Below are 20,285 nucleotides of genomic sequence, written 5' to 3'. Positions count from 1 at the left end.
TTCTAAGGAGTAAGCATATTAATCTCATGGCTACAGTCACCATCTGCAGTGATTTTTGAGCCCAAGAAAATAAAATCTGTCACTGTTTCCAGTTTCCCCATCTATTTGCTGTGAAGTGATGGGACTAGATGCCATGGTCTTCGTATTTTGAATGTTGAGCTTTAAGCCAGCTCTTTCACTTTCCTCTTTCACCTTCTGCCACTGGAGTGGTGTCATCTGCATATTTGAGGTTATTTATACTTCTCCCAGTAATGTTGATTATGGCTGTGACTCATGCAGCCTGGCATTTGGCATGATATACTCTTTATTTAGGGCTTCCCAGGTGGCTCAGTGGGTAAAGAATCTGCCTGCAATGAAGGAGACACAGGCAGAAGTGAGTTTGATACCTGGGGTCGGGAAGATCCCCTGGAGGAAGGCTTGGCAACCCACTCCAGTATTCCTGCCTGCAGAATCCCATGGACAGAGTAGCCTGGTGAGCTGCAGTCCATAGGATAGCAAAGAGTTGAACACAACGGAACTGATTGAACATGCACGCTCGCACACACTCTGTGTATAAGTTAAATAAGCAGGATGACAGTATACAGCCAGCCTCGACAGGCTCCTTTCTCAGCTTGGAACCAGTCCATTTTCCCATGTCCACTGCTCACTGTTGCTTCCTGACCTGCATACAGGTTTCTCAGGAGGCAGGTAAGGTGTTCTGGTGTTCACATCTCTTTAAGAATTTTCCACAGTTTGCTGTGATTCACACAGTCAAAGGCTTTAGCGTAGTCAGTGAAACAGAAGTAGATTTTTTTTTCTGGAATTCTCTTACTTTTTATGTGTTCCAACAAATGTTGGCAAATTGTTGTCAGTAAAATCATTCTATCCTTTTCTATGATAATTCTAAAATTTCCTGGCTTATTGCTTATTAGTTCCTAGCTATGATTGGGGTACAAGTGGAGAGCCACAGTAGCACCATGCCACCTTCCTGCATTAATATTACAACTCCATTAATATTACAGGTGAACAAAAAGCCCTTAATGAGCAGGAGAAAGCATCCATACACAATGTCACTTATTCACACAGGGTATGTTTATGATGTCACTGCCTGAAAGACATTTTCGAGATGTAAAATGCTAGTGAGCTTAGATGGTGAGGTTGCATCATCTCAATGTTGTAAGCCAGGCTTCTCGTTTCCTCATAAGGTCAAATATTTCTTCTATCAGCATTAAATTGTACTGACTACTTTTCATAGTTGAATTAAATGATGTGATGCACTTGCAATGCATGTGAAAATATTTCCTCAGTTCAGAGATACTTTTAAAAGAATTTGATGAGGTATAGAATTCTGGACTCCATCTCCTTCATGACCAGCATGCCTCTGACAAAATAATCATCTAAATAATTTACCTCATACTTGCATTTATCAGCAAAAACTTGATTTAAAAAATTACAAAGCTAATACCTCCAGTTGCCCCCTTACCTGTATTGGTCAGGTAAAGTGTGAGTTGTTGGCTATTACTCATATTCAGTGCTTCAATTTCTGTTTTGGCTTATGAATTCTGCATGAGGAATTTGGTTTATGAATACACACCAGATCTGAAGAGAGCTGAAAAGACCTTTCAGATCTTTTAAAAACCTTCCATTTCTCTGAAATTGTTTTATCGATCTGAAATGTTATTGATCAATTCCCATTTCAAAACTTTCAGAAGACACAAACTTCATTATGTTAAACCTTTTCACCACAAAACATTTTTGGAATGTTTTCTTTATGTTGGGCCATTTCTGGCTATTTTCCAGCTTGTACTGTCATAGGAAACCACCCTCTGAAGCCATAATGTCCCATTAGACATGAACATTCAGTCTGGTTCAATCTAGAGGCAGACTTCCCTCAGTTCAGTTCAGTTCAGTCGCTCAGTCGTGTCTGACTCTTTGCGACCCCATGAACTGCAGCACGCCAGGCCTCCCTGTCCATCACCAACTCCCAGAGTTTATCCAAACTAGTGTCCATTGAGTCTGATGCCATCCAACCATCTCATCCTCTGTCTCCCCTTCTCCTCCTGCCTTCAGTCTTTCCCAACATCAGGTTCTTTTCAAATGAGTCAGCTCTTCATATCAGGTGGATCCCTCAGACTCTGCCTAATCTTCTGTCCATTGTTTGTGTTTGTGGACCCAACACTTTTATAGTTAAAAGTTGTCATTAAGAGTTTTTTCTGTTGTGAAATTTCAGATGACTGTGTTTTCTTATGATCTGTGATATAATTTCGAGAGAAATTAAGTTTTTCTGCTATACCTGTGTAATCTTGTAACTTCTAAGACTGTGGGGACAGTTTCTTTTCAATATTCCATCTCCAATATCTAACACGGTGCCTACACACAGTGAGCACTTAGTAAATATTGTTGAATGAGTAAGTGAATGTGTGATGGTTATTTTTAAAGATTCCCTGAAATTTCTTAGGAAGAACTTTAAAATCATATAAAGGGGCAGCAAAGCTGAAAGCAACTCAACATTACCAGGGAGGCCTATTTCATATATGCCCACTAGCATATTTTTTTTCTTAAAATATCTTTTTACTGAAGTATAGTTGACTTACAATATTGTGTTAGTTTCAGATGTACAGCACAGTGACTTGTATTGTGTTAAATGTTATTACAAGATAATGGCTCTGTTTTCCCATGATGTGCAATATATCCTCGTTTCTTATCTATTATGTATATAGTAGTTTGTATCTCTTAATCCCACATTCTTTTTTTTCCCATTTATTTTTATTAGTTGGAGGCTAATTACTTTACAATATTGTAGTCGTTTTTGTCATACATTGACATTAATCAGCCATGGATTTACATGTATTCCCCATCCCGATCCCCCATCCCACCTCCCTCTCCACCCGATTCCTCTGGGTCTTCCAGTGCACCAGGCCCGAGCACTTGTCTCATGCATCCAGCCTGGGCTGGTGATCTGTTTCACCCTAGATAACATACATGTTTCAATGCTGTTCTCTCGAAACATCCCACCCTCACCTTCTCCCACAGAGTCCAAAAGTCTGTTCTGTACATCTGTGTCTCTTTTTCTGTTTTGCATATAGGGTTATCATTACCATCTTTCTAAATTCCATATATATGTGTTAGTATGCTGTAATGTTCTTTATCTTTCTGGCTTACTTCACTCTGTATAATGGGCTCCAGTTTCATCCACCTCATTAGAACTGATTCAAATGAATTCTTTTTAACGGCTGAGTAATATTCCATGGTGTATATGTACCACAGCTGCCTTATCCATTCATCTGCTGATGGGCATCTAGGTTGCTTCCATGTCCTGGCTATTATAAACAGTGCTGCGATGAACACTGGGGTGCACGTGTCTCTTTCAGATCTGGCTTCCTCGGTGTGTATGCCCAGAAGTGGGATTGCTGGGTCATATGACAGTTCTATTTCCAGTTTTTAAAGAAATCTCCACACTGTTCTCCATAGTGGCTGTACTGGTTTGCATTCCCACCAACAGTGTAAGAGGGTTCCTTTTTCTCCACACCCTCTCCAGCATTTATTGCTTGTAGACTTTTGGATAGCAGCCATCCTGACTGGCATGTAATGGTACCTCATTGTGGTTTTGATTTTCATTTCTCTGATAATGAGTGATGTTGAGCATCTTTTCATGTGTTTGTTAGCCATCTGTATGTCTTCTTTTTAATCCCACATTCCTAAGTTATCCCTCCATTCTTCCCTCACCCCTATGGTAATCAGTTATTTGTTTTCTACATCTGTGAGTCTGTTTTGCATAAATGCTCATTTGTATTATATATTAGATCCTAGAGAGGCTCATCAGGATTAGGAGACTGGACCACCTAAGAGCTTCTCTGGTCCCTTTAATCTTGCCTCAGGTGGTTTCATTGCTAATTTTCCTTTGATTAGCAACTGTTCTGCCCTTTGGAACTCAGATAAGATCATGAAGTCTGGAGTCCTGCCTACAAGGAATGGGGGATAAAAAGGTCTCCCTGCCCTGGAGCCCCACAGGGCCCTGCTCAGCACAATTCTATTAACCTTTTGTATTGCCTTTTTCCCCAATTTTATTTCTTTCTTTCTGATCTTGCTTCTCTTATGGCTCAGCTGGTAAAGAATCCATGTGCAATGTGGGAGACTTGGATTCTATCCCTGGGTTGGGAAGATCCCCTGGAGCAGGGAAAGGCTACCCACTCCAGTATTCTGGGCTGGAGAATTCCATGGATTCCATGGAGACTCCATGGAGTCTCAAAGAGCTGGACATGACTGAGTGACTTTCACTTTCTGATCTTTACTATATCCTTGGGTTTTGTTTGTTCTTCTTAATCTAATTCTTGTAGGTGGTGGGTTAGGTTGCTCATTTGAAAATTTTCTTGCTTTTTGGAAAAAAACTGTATTACTTTACTCTTAGTGAGTTTCCTGCATTCCCTAGATTTTATAAAATTATGGTTGTCACTTCTCATGACATAGTTTCTGATTTCTTATATGATGGCATCATTAGCCCATTGGTTTTTTAGTATGAGCTTGTTTGGTCTCCATGTGTTCGTTTCCCTCTCATCTTTCTGTGGCTGATTTCTAGTTTCATGCTGTTGTGGTCAGAAAATACGCTTGACATTTTTATTTTCTTGAGTTTGTTGAGGTTTGCTTTGTGGCATAGTATTTGGTCTCTTCTAGAGAATGCTACATGCATGCTTGACAAGAATATGGTATACTCTGAGCTTTTGGGGATGTGGTATCATGTAGATACAGTTAACTCCAACTGGTCTTTGGTCATGTAAGACCTCTGTTTACTTATGGATTTTCTGTCTAGAAGATCAGTCCATTGATGTCAGTGGGGTGTTAAAGACTCCTACTATTATTGTATTCCTGCCAGTGTCTCCCTTTATGATTGTTAGTTTTGATTTATACACACACACACACTCATATCTACTCTAATATTAGGTGCATAATCTTAATAAGTGTCATATCTTCTTCTGTTATTGATCCCCTTATCATTATACGCTATTCTTTCTTTTTCTTTCTAAACTTTGTTTTAAAGGCTATTTTTTGTGTTACAAGTTATCAGTCAGTTCAGTCACTCAGTTGTGTCTGACTCTTTGCGACCCCATGAACCTCACAGCATTCGAGGTCTCCCTATCGATCACCAACTACCTGAGTCCACCCAAACCCATGTCCATTGATTCGGTGATGCCACCCAACTATCTCATCACTGTCATCCCCTTCTCCTCCTGCCCCCAATCTTTCCCAACATAAGGGTCTTTTCCAATGAGTCAGCTCTTTGCATAAGGTGGCCAAAGTATTGGCATTTCAGCTTCAGCATCAGTCCTTCCAATGAACACCCAGGACTGATCTCCTTTAGGATGGACTGGTTGAATCTCCTTGCAGTTCAAGGGAGTCTCAAGAGTCTTCTCCAACATCACGGTTCAAAACCATCAATTCTTCTGCACTCAACTTTCTTTATAGTCCAACTCTCACTTCCATACATGACTACTGGAAAAACCATAGCCTTGACTAGACGGACCTTTGTTGACAAAGTAATGTCTCTGCTTTTTAATATGCTGTCTAGGTTGGTCATAACTTTCCTTCCAAGGAGTAAGCATCTTTTAAGTTTATGGCTGCAATCACCATCTGCTATAATTTTGGAGCCCCCCCCCCAAATAAAATCAGCCACTGTTTCAACTGTTTCTGCATCTATCTGCCATGAATTGGTGGGACCAGATGCCATGATCTTAGTTTTCTGAATTTTGAGCTTTAAGCCAACTTTTTCCACTCTCCTCTTTCACGTTCATCAAGAGTCTCTTTAGTTCTTCACTTTCTGCTGTAAGGGTGGTGTCATCTGCATATATGAGGTTATTGATATTTCTCCCGGCAATCTTGATTCCAGTTTGTGCTTCCTCCAGCCCAGCATTTCTCATGATGTACCCTGCATATAAGTTAAATAAACAAGGTGACAATATACAGCCTTGACATCCTCCTTTTCCTATTTGGAACCAGTCTGTTGTTCCATGTTCAGTTCTAACTGTTGCTTCCTGACCTGTATACAGGTTTCTCAAGAGGCAGGTCAGGTGGTCTGGTATTCCCATCTCTTGAAGAATTTTCCACAGTTTATTGTGATCCACACAGTCAAAGGCTTTGACATAATCAATAAAACAGAAATAGATGTTTTTCTGAAACTTTCTTGCTTTTTTGATGGTCCAGCAGATGTTGTCAATTTGATCTCTGGTTCCTCTGCCTTTTCTCAAACCAGCTTGAACATCTGGAAATTCACAGTTCATGTATTGTTGAATCCTGGCTTAGAGAGTTTTGAGCATTACTTTACTAACGTGTGAGATGAGTGCAATTGTGTGGTAGTTTGAGAATTCTTTGGCATTGCCTTTCTTTGGGATTGGAATGAAAACTGACCTTTTCCAGTCCTGTGGCCACTGCTGAGTTTTCCAAATTTGCTGGCATATTGAGTGCAGCACTTTCACAGCATCATCTTTTAGGATTTGAAATAGTTCAACTGGAATTCTGTCACCTCCACTAGCTTTGTTCATAGTGATGCTTCCTAAGGCCCACTTGACTTCCCATTCCAGGATGTCTGGCTCTAGGTGGGCGTGAGTGATGACACCACTGTGATTATCTGGGTCGTGAAGATCTTTTTTGTACAGTTCTTCTGTGTATTCTTGCCACTTCTTCTCAATATCTTCTGCTTCTGTTAGTTCCATACCATTTCTGTCGTTTATTGAGCCCATCATTGCATGAAATGTTCCCTTGGTATCTCTTTTTTTCTTGACGAGATCTCTAGTCTTTCCCATTCTATGTTTTCCTCTATTTCTTTGCATTGATCACTGAGGAAGGCTTTCTTATCTCTCCTTGCTATTCTTTGGAACTCTGCATTCAAATGGGTATGTCTTTCTTTTTCCCCTTTGCTTCTTGCTTCTCTTCTTTTCACAGCTATTTGTAAGGCCTCCTCAGACAGCCATTTTGCTTTATTGCATTATTTTTCTTGAGGATGGTCCTGATTCCTGTCTCCTGTACATTGCCACGAACCTCCCTCCATAGTTAATCAGGCACTCTCTCTATCAGATATAGTCCCTTAAATCTATTTCTCACTTCCATTGTATAGTCATAAGGGATTTGATTTAGGTCATACCTGAATGGTCTAGTGGTTTCCCCCACTTTCTTCAATTTAAGTCTGAATTTGGCAATAAGGAGTTCATGATCTGCCCTGCAAATAAATTCATCAGTGCCATCTTTCTAGATTCCTTATATATGTGGTAGTATGTGATATTTATATTTCTCTTTCTGACTTACTTCACTGTATAATAGGCTCTATGTTCATCCACCTCATTAGAACTGGCTCAAACCCCTTCCTTTTTATGGCGGAGTAATATTCTATTGTATATATGTATCTCAGCTTCTCTATCCATTCATCTGTCAATGGACATCTAGGGTGCTTCAATCTTTTAGCTATTGTAAATAGTGCTGCAATGAACATTGCGGGTACTTGTGTCTTTTTCAATTTTGGTTTCTTCAGGGTATATGCCTAGTAGTGGGATTGCTGGGTCATATGGTGGTTTTGTGGCTGGATCAGTTTACATTCCCACCAGCAATGCAAGAGAGTTCCCTTTTCTCCACATCTTCTCCAGCATTTATTGTTTGCAGACTTTTTGATGATGGCCATTCTGACTACTGTGAGGTGGTATCTCATTGTAGTTTTGATTTGTATTTCTCTAATAATGAGCAATGTTGAGCATCTTTTCCTGTGTTTGTTAGCTCTCTGTATGTCTTCTTTGGAGAAATGTCTGTTTAGGTCTTTCCCCCAATTTTTGACTGGGTTGTTTGTTTTTCTGGTATTGAGTTGTATGAAGTGCTTGTATATTTTGTAGATTGAGTCTTTGCCAGTTGTTTCCTTTGGTATTATGTTCTATGGTATCATTCTGAGGGTTGTCTTTTCACCTTGTTTGTAGTTTCCTTTGCTCTGTAAAAGTTTTTAGGTTTAATTAGGTCCCACTTGTTTATTTTTTATTTTATTTTCATTTTCCTAGGAGGTGGGTCATAGAGGATTTTGCTTTGATTTATGTTATCGAGTGTTCGGCCTATGTTTTCCTCTAAGAGTTTTTTAGTTTTTGATCTTACATTTAGGTCTTTAATCCATTTTGAGCTTATATTTCTATATGGTGTTAGGAAATGTTCTAATTTCATTGTTTTACATATATATGTCCAGTTTTCCCAACATCACTTATTGAAAAGGCTATCTTTGCCCCATTGTATATTCTTGCCCCCTTTGTTGATAATAAGCTACCTGTAGGTGCATAGGTTTATCTCTGGGCTTTCTATCTTGTTCCATTGGTCTATACTTCTGTTTTGGTTTCAGTACCATACTGTTTTGATGACTGTAGTTTTGTAGTACAGTCTGAAGTCAGGAAGGTTTGATTCCTCCAGCTCCATTCTTCTTTCTCAAAACTGCTTTAGATATTCCGGATCTTTTGTGTTTCCATATGAATTATGAAATTTTTTTGTTCTAGTTCTGTGAAAAACGCCATTGGTTATTTGATAGGGATTGCATTGAATCTGTAGATTGTATTTGGTAGTATAGTGATTTTCACAGTATTGATTCTTCATACCCAGGAACATGAAATATCTCTCCAGCTATTTATGTTGTCTTTCATTTCTTTAATCTGTGTCTTATAATGTTCTGCATACAGTCCTTTTGTCTCTTTAGGTAGGTTTACTCCTAGATAGTTTTATTCTTTCTGTTGCCATGGTAAATGGAATTGATTCCTTAATTTCTCTTTCTGATTTTTCATTGTTAGTGTACAGGAATGTGAGTGATTTCTGTGTATTGATCTTGTGTCCCACAACTTTCTGATTGGATCTTTTTTTAAAATATTTTAAAGTGTTCATTGTTGAGATCAGTTCTTTTCCTTTATAAAGTTTATTATTAATCATGTTTTAAATTCTCTTGTGGTAAATTGTTTATTTCTGTTTCTTTATCTTTCAGGGGTTTTCTTTGTTTTTTCAATTGACAGTAGTTCTTTTTGTTTAGCTTTCTCTGTCTCTATTACTTTAGGTGAAACAGTTGTCCACTGCAGTCTTGAAATGGCTGTTTTTATGTGGGAACATCCTTCTGCACACTGTGTGTGCCTTGAACCTACCATTGACAGGTGAGCTGGATTTGAGGTGGATGCCAGTTATACCTTTCCTCAGGATGTGCTGAAAGCTATCCCCTTAATAGGCAGTGGTGCTAGAGATGGAGGGGCTAGAGTTGGCACCATATCTGAGGCAGGACTTCCTCTCTGCCCAGTGATCATCACTGCCCTGTTAGGGGTGAGGTCTGCTTTTAAATTGCCAGAGAAGAAGCTAGCTCTATCCCCTTTAAGTTAATTTTTTCCCTCTTCCTTGCACCAAGACCTTTGCTTCAGTGGCATGGGGTGCTGAAACAAGTGTGGTCTGTACACTGACAGAGATCTAATGCACTGACGTGTAGGCATGTGCAACTCCAGTCGGATACTGACTCAGATGTAAGCCCTGTTTGTTTTTCATAGCCAATCATTTCTCCCTGCCTCTTCCACCACCCCCTACACATTTGTGGAACAACTCTGCTGGGCTAACAGAGAGCTATGTGGACTCCTGGGGTGTGTTCGAGGTTAGCTGTGATAGAGCATCCCCATCAGAATCTGAGAAACTTCTGGGATGCTGCTTGAGTAAGCACAAGCAATGGCCACTGCTGCCACTCTTGGGCTCTGCCCTGGGACCAGATTGCCTGTATGTCCCAAGAATTTTAAACTTCATTTAAATCTTTAAAATTGCTTTAATATTTCTATTTAGTACATGTTTAAATAATATTTTGGTTATTTTAGTTTAAAATGTTATTAAAATTAATTTCACTTGTTTCTTTCTACTCTTAAAACTGTGGCTACCAGAAAATTTAGACTTCTGTTTGTAGTGTGCATATTTCTGTTGGACAGTGCTGGACTTGTCTAGAAGACTAAGGTATGGGCTATGCGTTTGCCCTTGTTGAGGGGTTACCTGTGTGCAAGGGAATGATTTGCTGGGACAGACACTCTACCACTCATCTCAATCCTGAGGCTTCTGCCCATGCTTATATGGACACTGCTGAGATTATGCCCCTCTTTGAAAATATGAGACAGGGGTCATCCCTTTTCCTTATGTAAACATGTCACCTTATTCCAGGTGTAAGAAGAATGTATTACTTATGTAAAACTGATGAGTTTCATTTAATTTTCAAGGGTCTGGAAATATGGGCTGGGAATGGGACAGAAAAAATAAATAGGATCAAGAGAGGAGTGGATTGGTGGGGGATTGGAAGGATGGAAATGGAGAGGGAAGGAGTTCACAGTTAGATGCACACACTTTGATATTATTCTAGTAATTAAGTTGAGTGGTGGGTGAATGAGTGCCAAATTTGCTATGCTTGATAACTTGGGTATGTGTTGCATGTATATATCAATATTTCTGTGACTATAGTGAAAAGGTTGGAGTAATAGAATTATCAGTCACGTTTATTTGTGTCTGAGTCCCCATGTCAATTCCCACTTAGTAAATACCTATCATGTGCCTTAAGCATAGAGGATGTTTGATGTACTTTGATCGTGTTGCAGTAGCTTATGGTTCTTATAATTTGTCAGGCCATAGATGTTTCTTATTTCTTAAAAAAAAAACCTGTTAAGAACTTGTCTCTAGATTCTAGTAGATAAACAAGATTGAAGGTTATTTATGGTTGTCCTTAGTAGGGCCTAATGACTCTTCCACTCGGCAAAAGGTCCTGAGACCAACTTGCATAATGATAAGGAAATCCTAAATCTTAGAATAGGGCAAAAAAGTGATGGTAATAATGCTGAGAACATAAGGAAAAATATAGTCCTCTTAAATGTAAAAATTATCTCATTTCATAGGAAGAGTTATAGTTTCTTAAGACAGCAGGAATAAAGCTACATATACTTTATGTATGTATAAAGTACATGCATATTACATACTACATATAAAATTTTAAATGCTATTTCTTTTTCATACAAAATAAGTATTTTTATTTTATTTTTTAAATTTATTTTTGGCTGCTATGTGTCTTCCTTGCTGTGCGGGCTTAACTCTAGTTGGGGCGAGCTGGGGCTGCTCTCTAGTTGCAGTGCACAGGCTTCTCATTGCAGTGGCTTCTCTTGTTGCTGAGTGTGGGCTCTACGGCACATCAGCTTCAGTGGTTGCTGCACATGGGCTTGGTAGTTGTGGTTCCCAGGCTCCAGAGCACAGACTCAATAGTTGTGGCACAAGGGCTTCTTTGCTGCAAGTCATGTGGGATCTTTCTGGATCAGGTATCAAAACTATGTCTCCTGCAGAGCAGGCAGATTCTTTACCACTGAGCCACCAGGGAAGTTCAAGTATTTTGATTTTAAATGTAACAAGAAAATCATTCAAGCCTAAGATTTAGGCCTGTAATTATTCTTAGAGCTTATGAACAACTGCGATGCAACCAGATTCTTCCATTGGTCATAGAATGTCAGTTCTGCTCTGGGTTCAATTATGTCTCTTTTTTCCCTTTATTAAACTCTTGAGGACATCTTCAGGAAAAACAAACCTATATTTTCATATGGATTCATAAACCATAGTGGGATATAAGCTTTCAGTAAATTTTAGTCAAATCCAAGTTGAATAAACCTTCTCATTCTGCTTACAGAGACTTCGCTGGTGGAATAGGATCCAGACCGAGACCAGGTAATTTAGCTTTGTCAGCAGTAACATCACACACACCACCCTGAAATTCAGTGCAATTTGTGTTACAGTCTCACGTCTTTCCCCCTTTTATTTCTTCAGCTTTGCTGCCTCTTGACCTGCTTCTGAAAGTGCCACCCCTCCTGCTCAGGGCCCACGTTAAGGAGCTAGAGGCTGAGGTAGTGACGGGGTGGCAGTCCCACAGCCTTCCCACTGTGATTCTCCACAGGCTCAAAGACCATGGTAGTGCTTATATTAGATAACATTGGTCTCAAGCACACAATGGGTGAACACAGAATTGTGGTTGGGCCTGAATACCCAAATGATGCTTGGGAGATAACTCTAGTACAAACAACAGGAGAATCTTGTTTCATCTGTCCATCATTTTTATATAGTTTGGCAAATTAACAGTGTCACGGTGCTTTCTGTGTTCACTTATTTGATGAAATATATGAGCTATCTTTCTAAAGTTTGTGCTTTTGCTTTGGTAAGAATGTTAGCCAGTTGAATTTTGAAGCTAACAGTGCATACCTAGTACCAAAAAATAGTAACTATGTTTTACATACGTATTTCTATAAGCTGTGCACCACCTATATGATATAAGAGAATAAAGCGTATCTTTTCTTCTATCTCCTTTACTCTGATGCAGATAATTCTTTTTACTTATTTTATTTGATTAAAGCAATGTTATATCAAATTGTTTCTCTAATAAGGTAGAAATTATGAATTCTTAGAGAATAACAATTTATAGTAATTGAGAAAAAAAGAGTGTGTTCATTAACATTTCTAATTTCTATTAAAGTGGACCAAATGTTCAACAGGAACAGTGAAGTTTTTAACTAAACCTGCATAATTCAGGAAAAAGAAACTTAGTGATTGTGCTTTTAACATATGTATATGACTCAAGTATAAAGTTCTGTTTTACTATTTTGGTTAATTTGGAATTATTGCTTAATGTTATTTTCATTTTAACTTCCTTAATTCATGTTCTTTTGTAGAGTTAATACATATGAACTTTTAGGAGATGTGAATTGATTTACTGTGGTATTAGTCCATGTCTCCACATTTATTAAATTTGCTTTGGAAGAGTTATTGACAGTTTGGGGACATTTACATTATCAGCATAGATGCAGAAAAGAGATAACTTTGTTATTAAGATGTCCAAAACATTATTAAGATGTCATGTTGACCATGCCTCACTTCAGCTATTTTGGTACAAGGTAAGTTCATAATATAGCCATGAAGCTAAAATGATTGTTATTGATTAATTTTATAACAGTGAGGTCAAAACACATACCTGTAAGCAATTTGAAGTTCAGTTGTGATTCATAAAAAGAATTACTTTTCCTAAAGGATATGTTGAGTTAGTTAGTTCAATACTTGACTATGTCTGCAAAATTAATCAGATCTCTGGATATTTAAATAAACTGTTTAGCATAGATAACATGTAATATATTATATTTCTTAGACTTACAGTTTGTTATACTATCTACTTTTTAAATATTTACCAATTCATGCATTTAAATTTAAAACAGAATATGCCATAGCATTTTAAGTGTTGTCAGTGAATGCTAAAGTTTACCTATAAAACAGTGATAGTTTTGATTAATATTATAGAATACAGTAATGCATATGGAGAAAATTTGAGTTATTACCTAAGAGTTATTCCACGTTACAGTGAAAAAACATATTTTTTATTCATCTTAATGCAGAGTGGTTTTTCTGCATATTGTAAAAGTCATACTTTTCTAAATGTTGCAGGTGGTCTTGGACTAATTGATTGCTCTGTCAAATGACAAACAACTAGTATAGGCCCCACTTAGACTGCCTCTTGTGCAAATGAGGATTCATTCCATTGTATATAAACAACAGCTATAGTCCTATATTGCCTAAATGTGCTGGAAAAAATTGTCAGAGAGGAGAGAATTTTGTCAGAACCTGGGTATATTCCCAGGACTAAATCTAGAATGTGAGCATCATTTTCCATTTGCTATGGCAGAACAAAGGGTGAAAACTATTATTTTAGAGTGTCGAATGGCTGTTTTAGAATGTGATCCTGCCTACAGCATAGTCTTAAAATGTGAACTTCTAGGTTCATATTGTGGCCACATGGCAGTATTTAATGTACTTCTAAACTCCTGTAAAACAAATAACCACAAAGCCATCTCAACACTATTATTAAAAATCCTTTTTCTGCCTTTTAATACTAACTGGATTCTGTAAAGACTTTATTTTATAACATATTCCTTAGGTTAAATAATAGTAATTTGACAACAGAATTGAAAACTTAGGAATTTCTGTATTGAGTAGATGAAAATATTAGCAGTAATTAACATGGAATGAATGAATGAATAAACATGCATGACTTGCAAAGTATGCATGTTAACTATTTTAGCTCTATTTTACTAACCTTTTTCACTTACAGATTACCACTGTACAAATTTGGCCATTTCTGAGTACTATCTGTATTACTATTTTCCAAATATCTATTTATTTCAATTGACTTACTTTCTCAACAGAAGCAGACTGACTCACAGAGAACAAATTAGTGTCTACCAGTAGCGAGAGGGAAAGGTGAAAGGGGAAGGGGATTAACAGGTACAAACTATTAGATATAAGTAAGTGGTATATACCCTGGAGAAAATCACAATTCAAAAAGACACATATACCCCAGTGTTCACTGCAGCACTATTTGCAATAGCCAGGACATGGAAGCAACCTAGATGTCCATGACAGATGAATGGATAAAGGGCGTTGTGGTACATATACACAATGCAGTATTACTCAGCCATAAAAAGGAAGAAATTTGAGTCAATTCTAGTGAGGTGGATAAACCAAGAGCCTGTTATACAGAGTGAAGTAAGTCAGAAAGAAAAGACCAAATATAGTATATTAAAGCATAATTTGTTCTCTGTGAGTCTGTTTCTGTTTTGCTGTATGCATTCATATGCTTTATTTTTTAGATTCCACATGTAAGTGAAAACACACACAGTATTTATCTTTCTCTGTGTGACAATTTCCACTAAGCATAATATTCTCTAGGTCCATCTGCATTGCTGAAAATGGCAGAATTTCATTCCTTTTTACAGCTGAGTAATATTCCATTGTATATATACACACCATATCTTTTTTATTCATTCATCTGTCGATGGACACTTGGGTTGTCCACACCTTGACAATTGTAAATGATGCTGCTATGAACATTGGGGTACATACATCTTTTTGAATTAGTGTTTTTGTTTTCTTCAGATATATAACCAGAGGTGGGATTGCTGGGTCATATGGTAGTCATATTTTTAATTTTTGTTGAAATTCTGTGTTGCTTCCCATAGTGGCTGAACCAATTTACACTCTCACCACCAGTATACTAGGGTTCCCTTTTCTCCACATCATTGCCAACATTTATATATTGTCTTTTGGTTATAGCCATTCTGACAAGTAAAAGGTGATCTCTCATGATGGTTTTGATCTGAATTTCCCTGATGATTAACAAGTTGGAGCATCTTTTTATGTTTCCATTGTCCAGCTGTATGTTTTCTTTGGAGAAATGTCTATTAATGTGCTCTGTCCATTTTAAAATTTTTATCTTGAATTGTATGAGTTTTTAATTTATTTTGGATATTCCCCTTATCAGACATATCTTTTGCAATTATCTTCTCCCATTCAGTAGTTTGTCTTTTCATTTTGTCTATAGTTTGACTCACTGTGGAATAGCTTTTGAGTTTGATTAGATCGGATTTGTTTATTTTTGCCTATATTTGCTGTGTCTGAGAAGACATATCAAAAAAAAAAATACTTCTAAGTCCTGTATCAGAGTATACTGCCTATGTTTTCTTCTAGTTTTATGGTTTCTTGTTTTATATTTAAGCCTTTAATCTCTATTTTGTGTTTAGTTTTGTATACTGCTACTGCTAAGTCACTTCAGTCGTGTCTGACTCTGTGTGACCCCATCCCTGGGATTCTCCAGGCAAGGACACTGGAATGGGTTGCCATTTCCTTCTCCAATGCATGAAAGTGAAAAGTGAAAGTGAAGTCTCTCAGTCGTGTCTGACTCTTCGAGACCCCATGGACTGCAGCCTACCAGGCTTCTCCGTCCATGGGATTTTCCAGGCAAGAGTACTGGAGTGGGGTGCCAGTGAGTGAAAGTCGCTCAGTTGTGTCCGACTCTTTGCGACCCCATGGACTATACAGTCCATGGAATTCTCCAGGCCAGCATACTGGAGTGGGTAGCCTTTCCCTTCTCCAGGGGATCTTCCCAAGCCAGGGATCAAACCCAGGTCCCCTGCATTGCAGGTGGATTCTTTACCAGTTGAGCCACCAGGGAAGCCCTATTTTTGTATATGGTAGGAGGAAATGTTCTAATCTCATTGTTTTAAATGTAGCTGTCCAGTTTTTCCAGAACTATTTGTTGAAGAGGCTCTCTTTCCCCCATTTTATGTTCTTGCCTCCTTTGTCATAGATTAGGTGACCACATGTGTGTAGGTTTATTTCTGGGCTCCCTACTCTGCTCCATTGATCTATGTGTCTGTTTTTGTGCCAGTTCCATACTGTTTTGACTACTCTAGCTTTGTAGTATAGTCTGAACCTAGGGCACATATATTAAGCTTTGTTCTCTATGTCTGTGCCTCTGTTCCTGCCCTGCAAATAGGTTCATCAGCACCATTTTTCTAGATTCCATATATATGCATTAATATATGATATTTTTCTCTTTTTTACTCACTTTACTCTGTATGACAGGCTCGAGGTTCATCCACATCCCTACTACTAACCCAATTTCATTCCTTTTTGTGACTGAATAATATTCCATTGTTTATATGTACCACATCTTTATCCATTCATCTGTCAATGGACTTCTAGGTTGCTTCCATGTCCTGGCTATTGTACATAGTGCTGTGATGAACACTGGGGTACATGTGTCTTTTGGAGTTATGGTTTTCTTAGGGTATATGCCCTGTATTGGGATTGCTGGATCATCTGGTAGCTCTATGTTTAGTTTTTTAAGGTAATGCCATACTGTTCTCCACAGTGGCTGTACCAATTTACATCCCAACCACCAATATAAGAGAGTTCCTTTTTCTCTACACCCTCTCCAGCATTTATTGTTTGTAGAGTTTTTGATTATGGCCATTTTGGCTGGTATGAACTGGTACCTTATTCTAATTTTGATTTGCATTTCTCTGATAATTAGTGATGTTGAGCATCATTTCTTGTGTTTGTTGGCCATTTGTATTTCTTCTTTGGAGAAATGTCTATTTAGATCTTCTGCCTGTTTTTTTTTTTTTTTTTTTAATATTGAACTCTATGAGCCGTTTGTATATTTTGGAGATTAACCCTTTGTCCACCACTTTGTAAATATTTTGTCCCATTCTGAGGTTTGTTGTTTTGTCTTGCTTATGGTTTCCTTTGCTGTGCAAAAGTTTTTAAGTTTAATTAGATCCCAGTTGTTTATTTTGTTTTTATTTTGATTATTTCAGGAGGTGGTTCAAAAAAGATCTTCATGTGATTTATGTCAAAGAGTGTTTTTCCTTTGTTTTTCTCCAAGAATTTTATAGTATCTGTTCTTACATTGAGGTCTTTAATCCATTTTGAATTTATTTTATGTATGATATTAGGTAGTATTCTAATTTCACCCTTTTACATGTACCTGTCTAGATTTCCCAGCGCCACTTATTGACGAGGCTGTCTTTTCTCCATTGTATAGTCTTGCCTCCTTTGTCATAGACTAGGTGATTTTAGGTCCATGGATTTTATCTGGGCTTTCTGTACCTATACCATTGGTTTATATTTCTGTTTTTGTGCCAGTACTATACCGTTTTGATTACTGTAGTTTTTTAGTATATTTTGAAGTCAGGAAGCCTGATTCCTCCTGCTCCATTTTTCTTTCTCAAGATTACTTTGGCTATTTGGGGTCTTATGTGTTTCTATACAAACTGTAAGATTTTTTGTTCCAATTCTGTGGAAAATGCCATGGCAATTTGATAGGAATTGCACTGAATTTGTAAATTGCTTTGGGTAGTATATTCACCTTTACTATATTGATTCTTTAAATCCAAGAACATGGTATATCTCTCCATTTGTGTCCTCTTTGATTTCTTTCATAAGAGTTTTATAGTTTTCTGAGAACAGGTCTTTTGCTTCCTTAGGTACATTTATTCTTAAGTATTTTATTCTTTTGTCTGGGAGACTTCACTCCAATTAGTATTCCCTGGGGTATGATGTTCTCTGTTATTCCAGTGGTTCTGACTCAGTTCTCCCACCTCAGGACCTCAGGCCCGATCTCTGGCCCATGAAATGGGATCTTGCAAGCCACAGAGCATGCCAAAAAAGGAGCAGGACAATAACAAATAATTACAAATTAAATTTAGAAAACTAACAGATATATTTGGAAAAATAAGAATCTATATAAAACAAGTACTAGAGGGTAAAACTAAGCTCCAGTAGCAAAGAAGAAAAAAACTATTAATGATCATAAAAAATAAAAGGGAGCATAACAATAACAAAAAAATAAAGTGAATTCAGAAAATTAACAGATATTTTATAAAAAATAAGAATATATATGAAAGAACCACTGAAGGGTAAAACAGAACTTGATAATGGCAAAGAACAAAAAACCCCAAACAAAACAAAACAACAACAAAAGCAACAAAAAGACAGAAAAACCTCAGCTGTTATGGGCAGGGCTTAGGCAGGAGCTGGGTTTATGTGGAGGCTAGTTTTAGGCAGGGGCAGTGTCCTGATTCAGGACCCACTCTGCTGGAAAAGGCCCTGGTTGGGGCTTGGGGCTTGGGTTCAGCCTAGCTGAGGGGGCCTCTGCAGTCGCTCCTGCCTTAGGTGGAGGATCACACCTGGGGCCCCAGGAGACTCCCTGGGGCCGAGTGGGTAGAATACCAGGCAGGTGCCCTGATCCTCTGAACCCCAAGTGGCTCTTCCCCCAGGGCTCGGCTCTTCCCCCTACTCCCTTCCTCTCATACCTGTAGGACCTACACAGGCAGAGTAGGCCCTGTAGTGTGGAAGGCACCTCGAAGGGTAGAGAGGGCCCTGGAGGATGGAGATCCAGGCCCAGGGCCTTGGGAGACTCCCTTGGGCTCAGTGGGCAAGGGAGCAGCAGGCACTTCTGACCCCTGAGGGCTCCCCAGTTTGGCTTGCGTCCTTCTCCTTCCCACTCCCTCTCACACTCCCAGTACCCACGTGGGCAGAGAGGTCCCTAAAGGGCATAGGACAGGCTTGGGGCCTGTGCAACCTCCCTGGGGCAGGAGGGAATGCCAAGAACATTCCTCCTCCCCATACTCCAACCTTTGAAAGTCCTTCCTACTCCCTGTTAACCTCCCAGAGGCCAGCATACCTCTCCGGGTGCTCCTAGTCACCGCTCAGCCACAGCAATCCTGTCTGGCCTCCAGTTTTCCTCCCCTCTTTGCTCCTGTTCACATCCTACCTGATTGCTTAGTGGTTCCTCCCATCTGCCTGGTTGTCAGAGGCTCCCCCACCAGCATCTTGTGAGTATCTTAGTTGTAGGGAAACAGAAACCCCACATCTTCCCTCTCAGTCATCTTGGTTCTGCCCCTAATATGTATTGTTTTTGTTTTTGTTTTTTCAGAGAACTCCTGCTGTAAACTGTCCCTTCCCCTGTTGTTCAAAAACTCCTGATTCTTAACAGAGAGAATTCAGAAAAATAGTATACTATGTCTTGGTCAATTGGGGGAATATATGTGTAGTCCATCTCCTGATCATTTTGTAGTAGCTAAGAGGTTCAGAGCTTGTGTTGTGAATTGTGACTTCAGTAGACTGGACCAGGAGTGGGCCCCTAACTTCACTATTGTAATGTGCCATGAGATAATAAACCAGATATAGTGCACTGCACAGGGTATGAAGACATAATGTTTCCAATTTATTATGTGTACTTGCTTTTCAAAAATATTTGATCCATTAAATGTTAAAAGGTACAATGAGAACGGGTTAGAAGTAGCAGCTCTTTTTAAGAAAGGTAGTATTTCAGGTGTGGGAAGAAGCCTATATGTTAGGTTACATGGTCTGTGGTTTCATGCTCTCCTGGTAACAAGTTAGGAGAGTTGAGTAAGTGTAGAGTTTAGGGCCCATCTAATGCAGGTCCCAGTTCTTCAGGCTTGGTTGGACACTCTTCTTAATTTCAGTTATCTGTAAAATGAGGATACCATTCAGAACAGTTTTGAGGATCACATGAGACCAAGTGTGTGAAACCCTTGCCAGCACCTCCTCTAGCTCCTGCTACCCACCACCTCAGAGGAGGAAATAGCTGTTCAGGGTCATGTTCACCACACAGTAAGCTAGCAAATATTATTTTTTGGCATTTTAAGTAAATTACCACTTATAATGAATTTTGTGGTTTCCTCCTAAGTTTTAAAATACTAATTCAGCTCCCTATTTTAATAAAACCATAAAAGGAATACAGAGTATTCCAATTTAAACTTCGATTTTATTTAAGTTTTAATGAGACCAATACTTTCTATCTTTTGGAGCAGGAACTATATAGGTATGAGTCATGAACATACTATGCATGACTGACATTGAAATAAGATCAGTTTATATGGTATCTTTTTTTTTTTCCCTAGCCACATTCTGTA

General features: G+C 38.6%; 1 protein-coding gene across 1 annotated transcript in view; it reads left to right on the top strand.

Moving 5' to 3' along the window:
• NEK10 (NIMA related kinase 10) overlaps nt 1-20,285 on the top strand; it is a 263,349-nt gene that overhangs the window by 185,194 nt on the left and 57,870 nt on the right. The window contains exons 29-30 of the mRNA XM_065935224.1: nt 11,654-11,691; nt 11,791-11,931. Coding sequence (XP_065791296.1) covers nt 11,654-11,691; nt 11,791-11,931 — 179 coding nt within the window. The remainder of the gene's footprint in view (nt 1-11,653; nt 11,692-11,790; nt 11,932-20,285) is intronic.

The sequence above is a fragment of the Muntiacus reevesi genome, chromosome 4, assembly GCF_963930625.1.
Source record: "Muntiacus reevesi chromosome 4, mMunRee1.1, whole genome shotgun sequence".
In the NCBI taxonomy this organism is placed as follows: Eukaryota; Metazoa; Chordata; class Mammalia; order Artiodactyla; family Cervidae; genus Muntiacus; species Muntiacus reevesi.
Note: the sequence above shows the minus strand (reverse complement) of the source record. Positions and strands in the feature narration are given on the sequence as shown.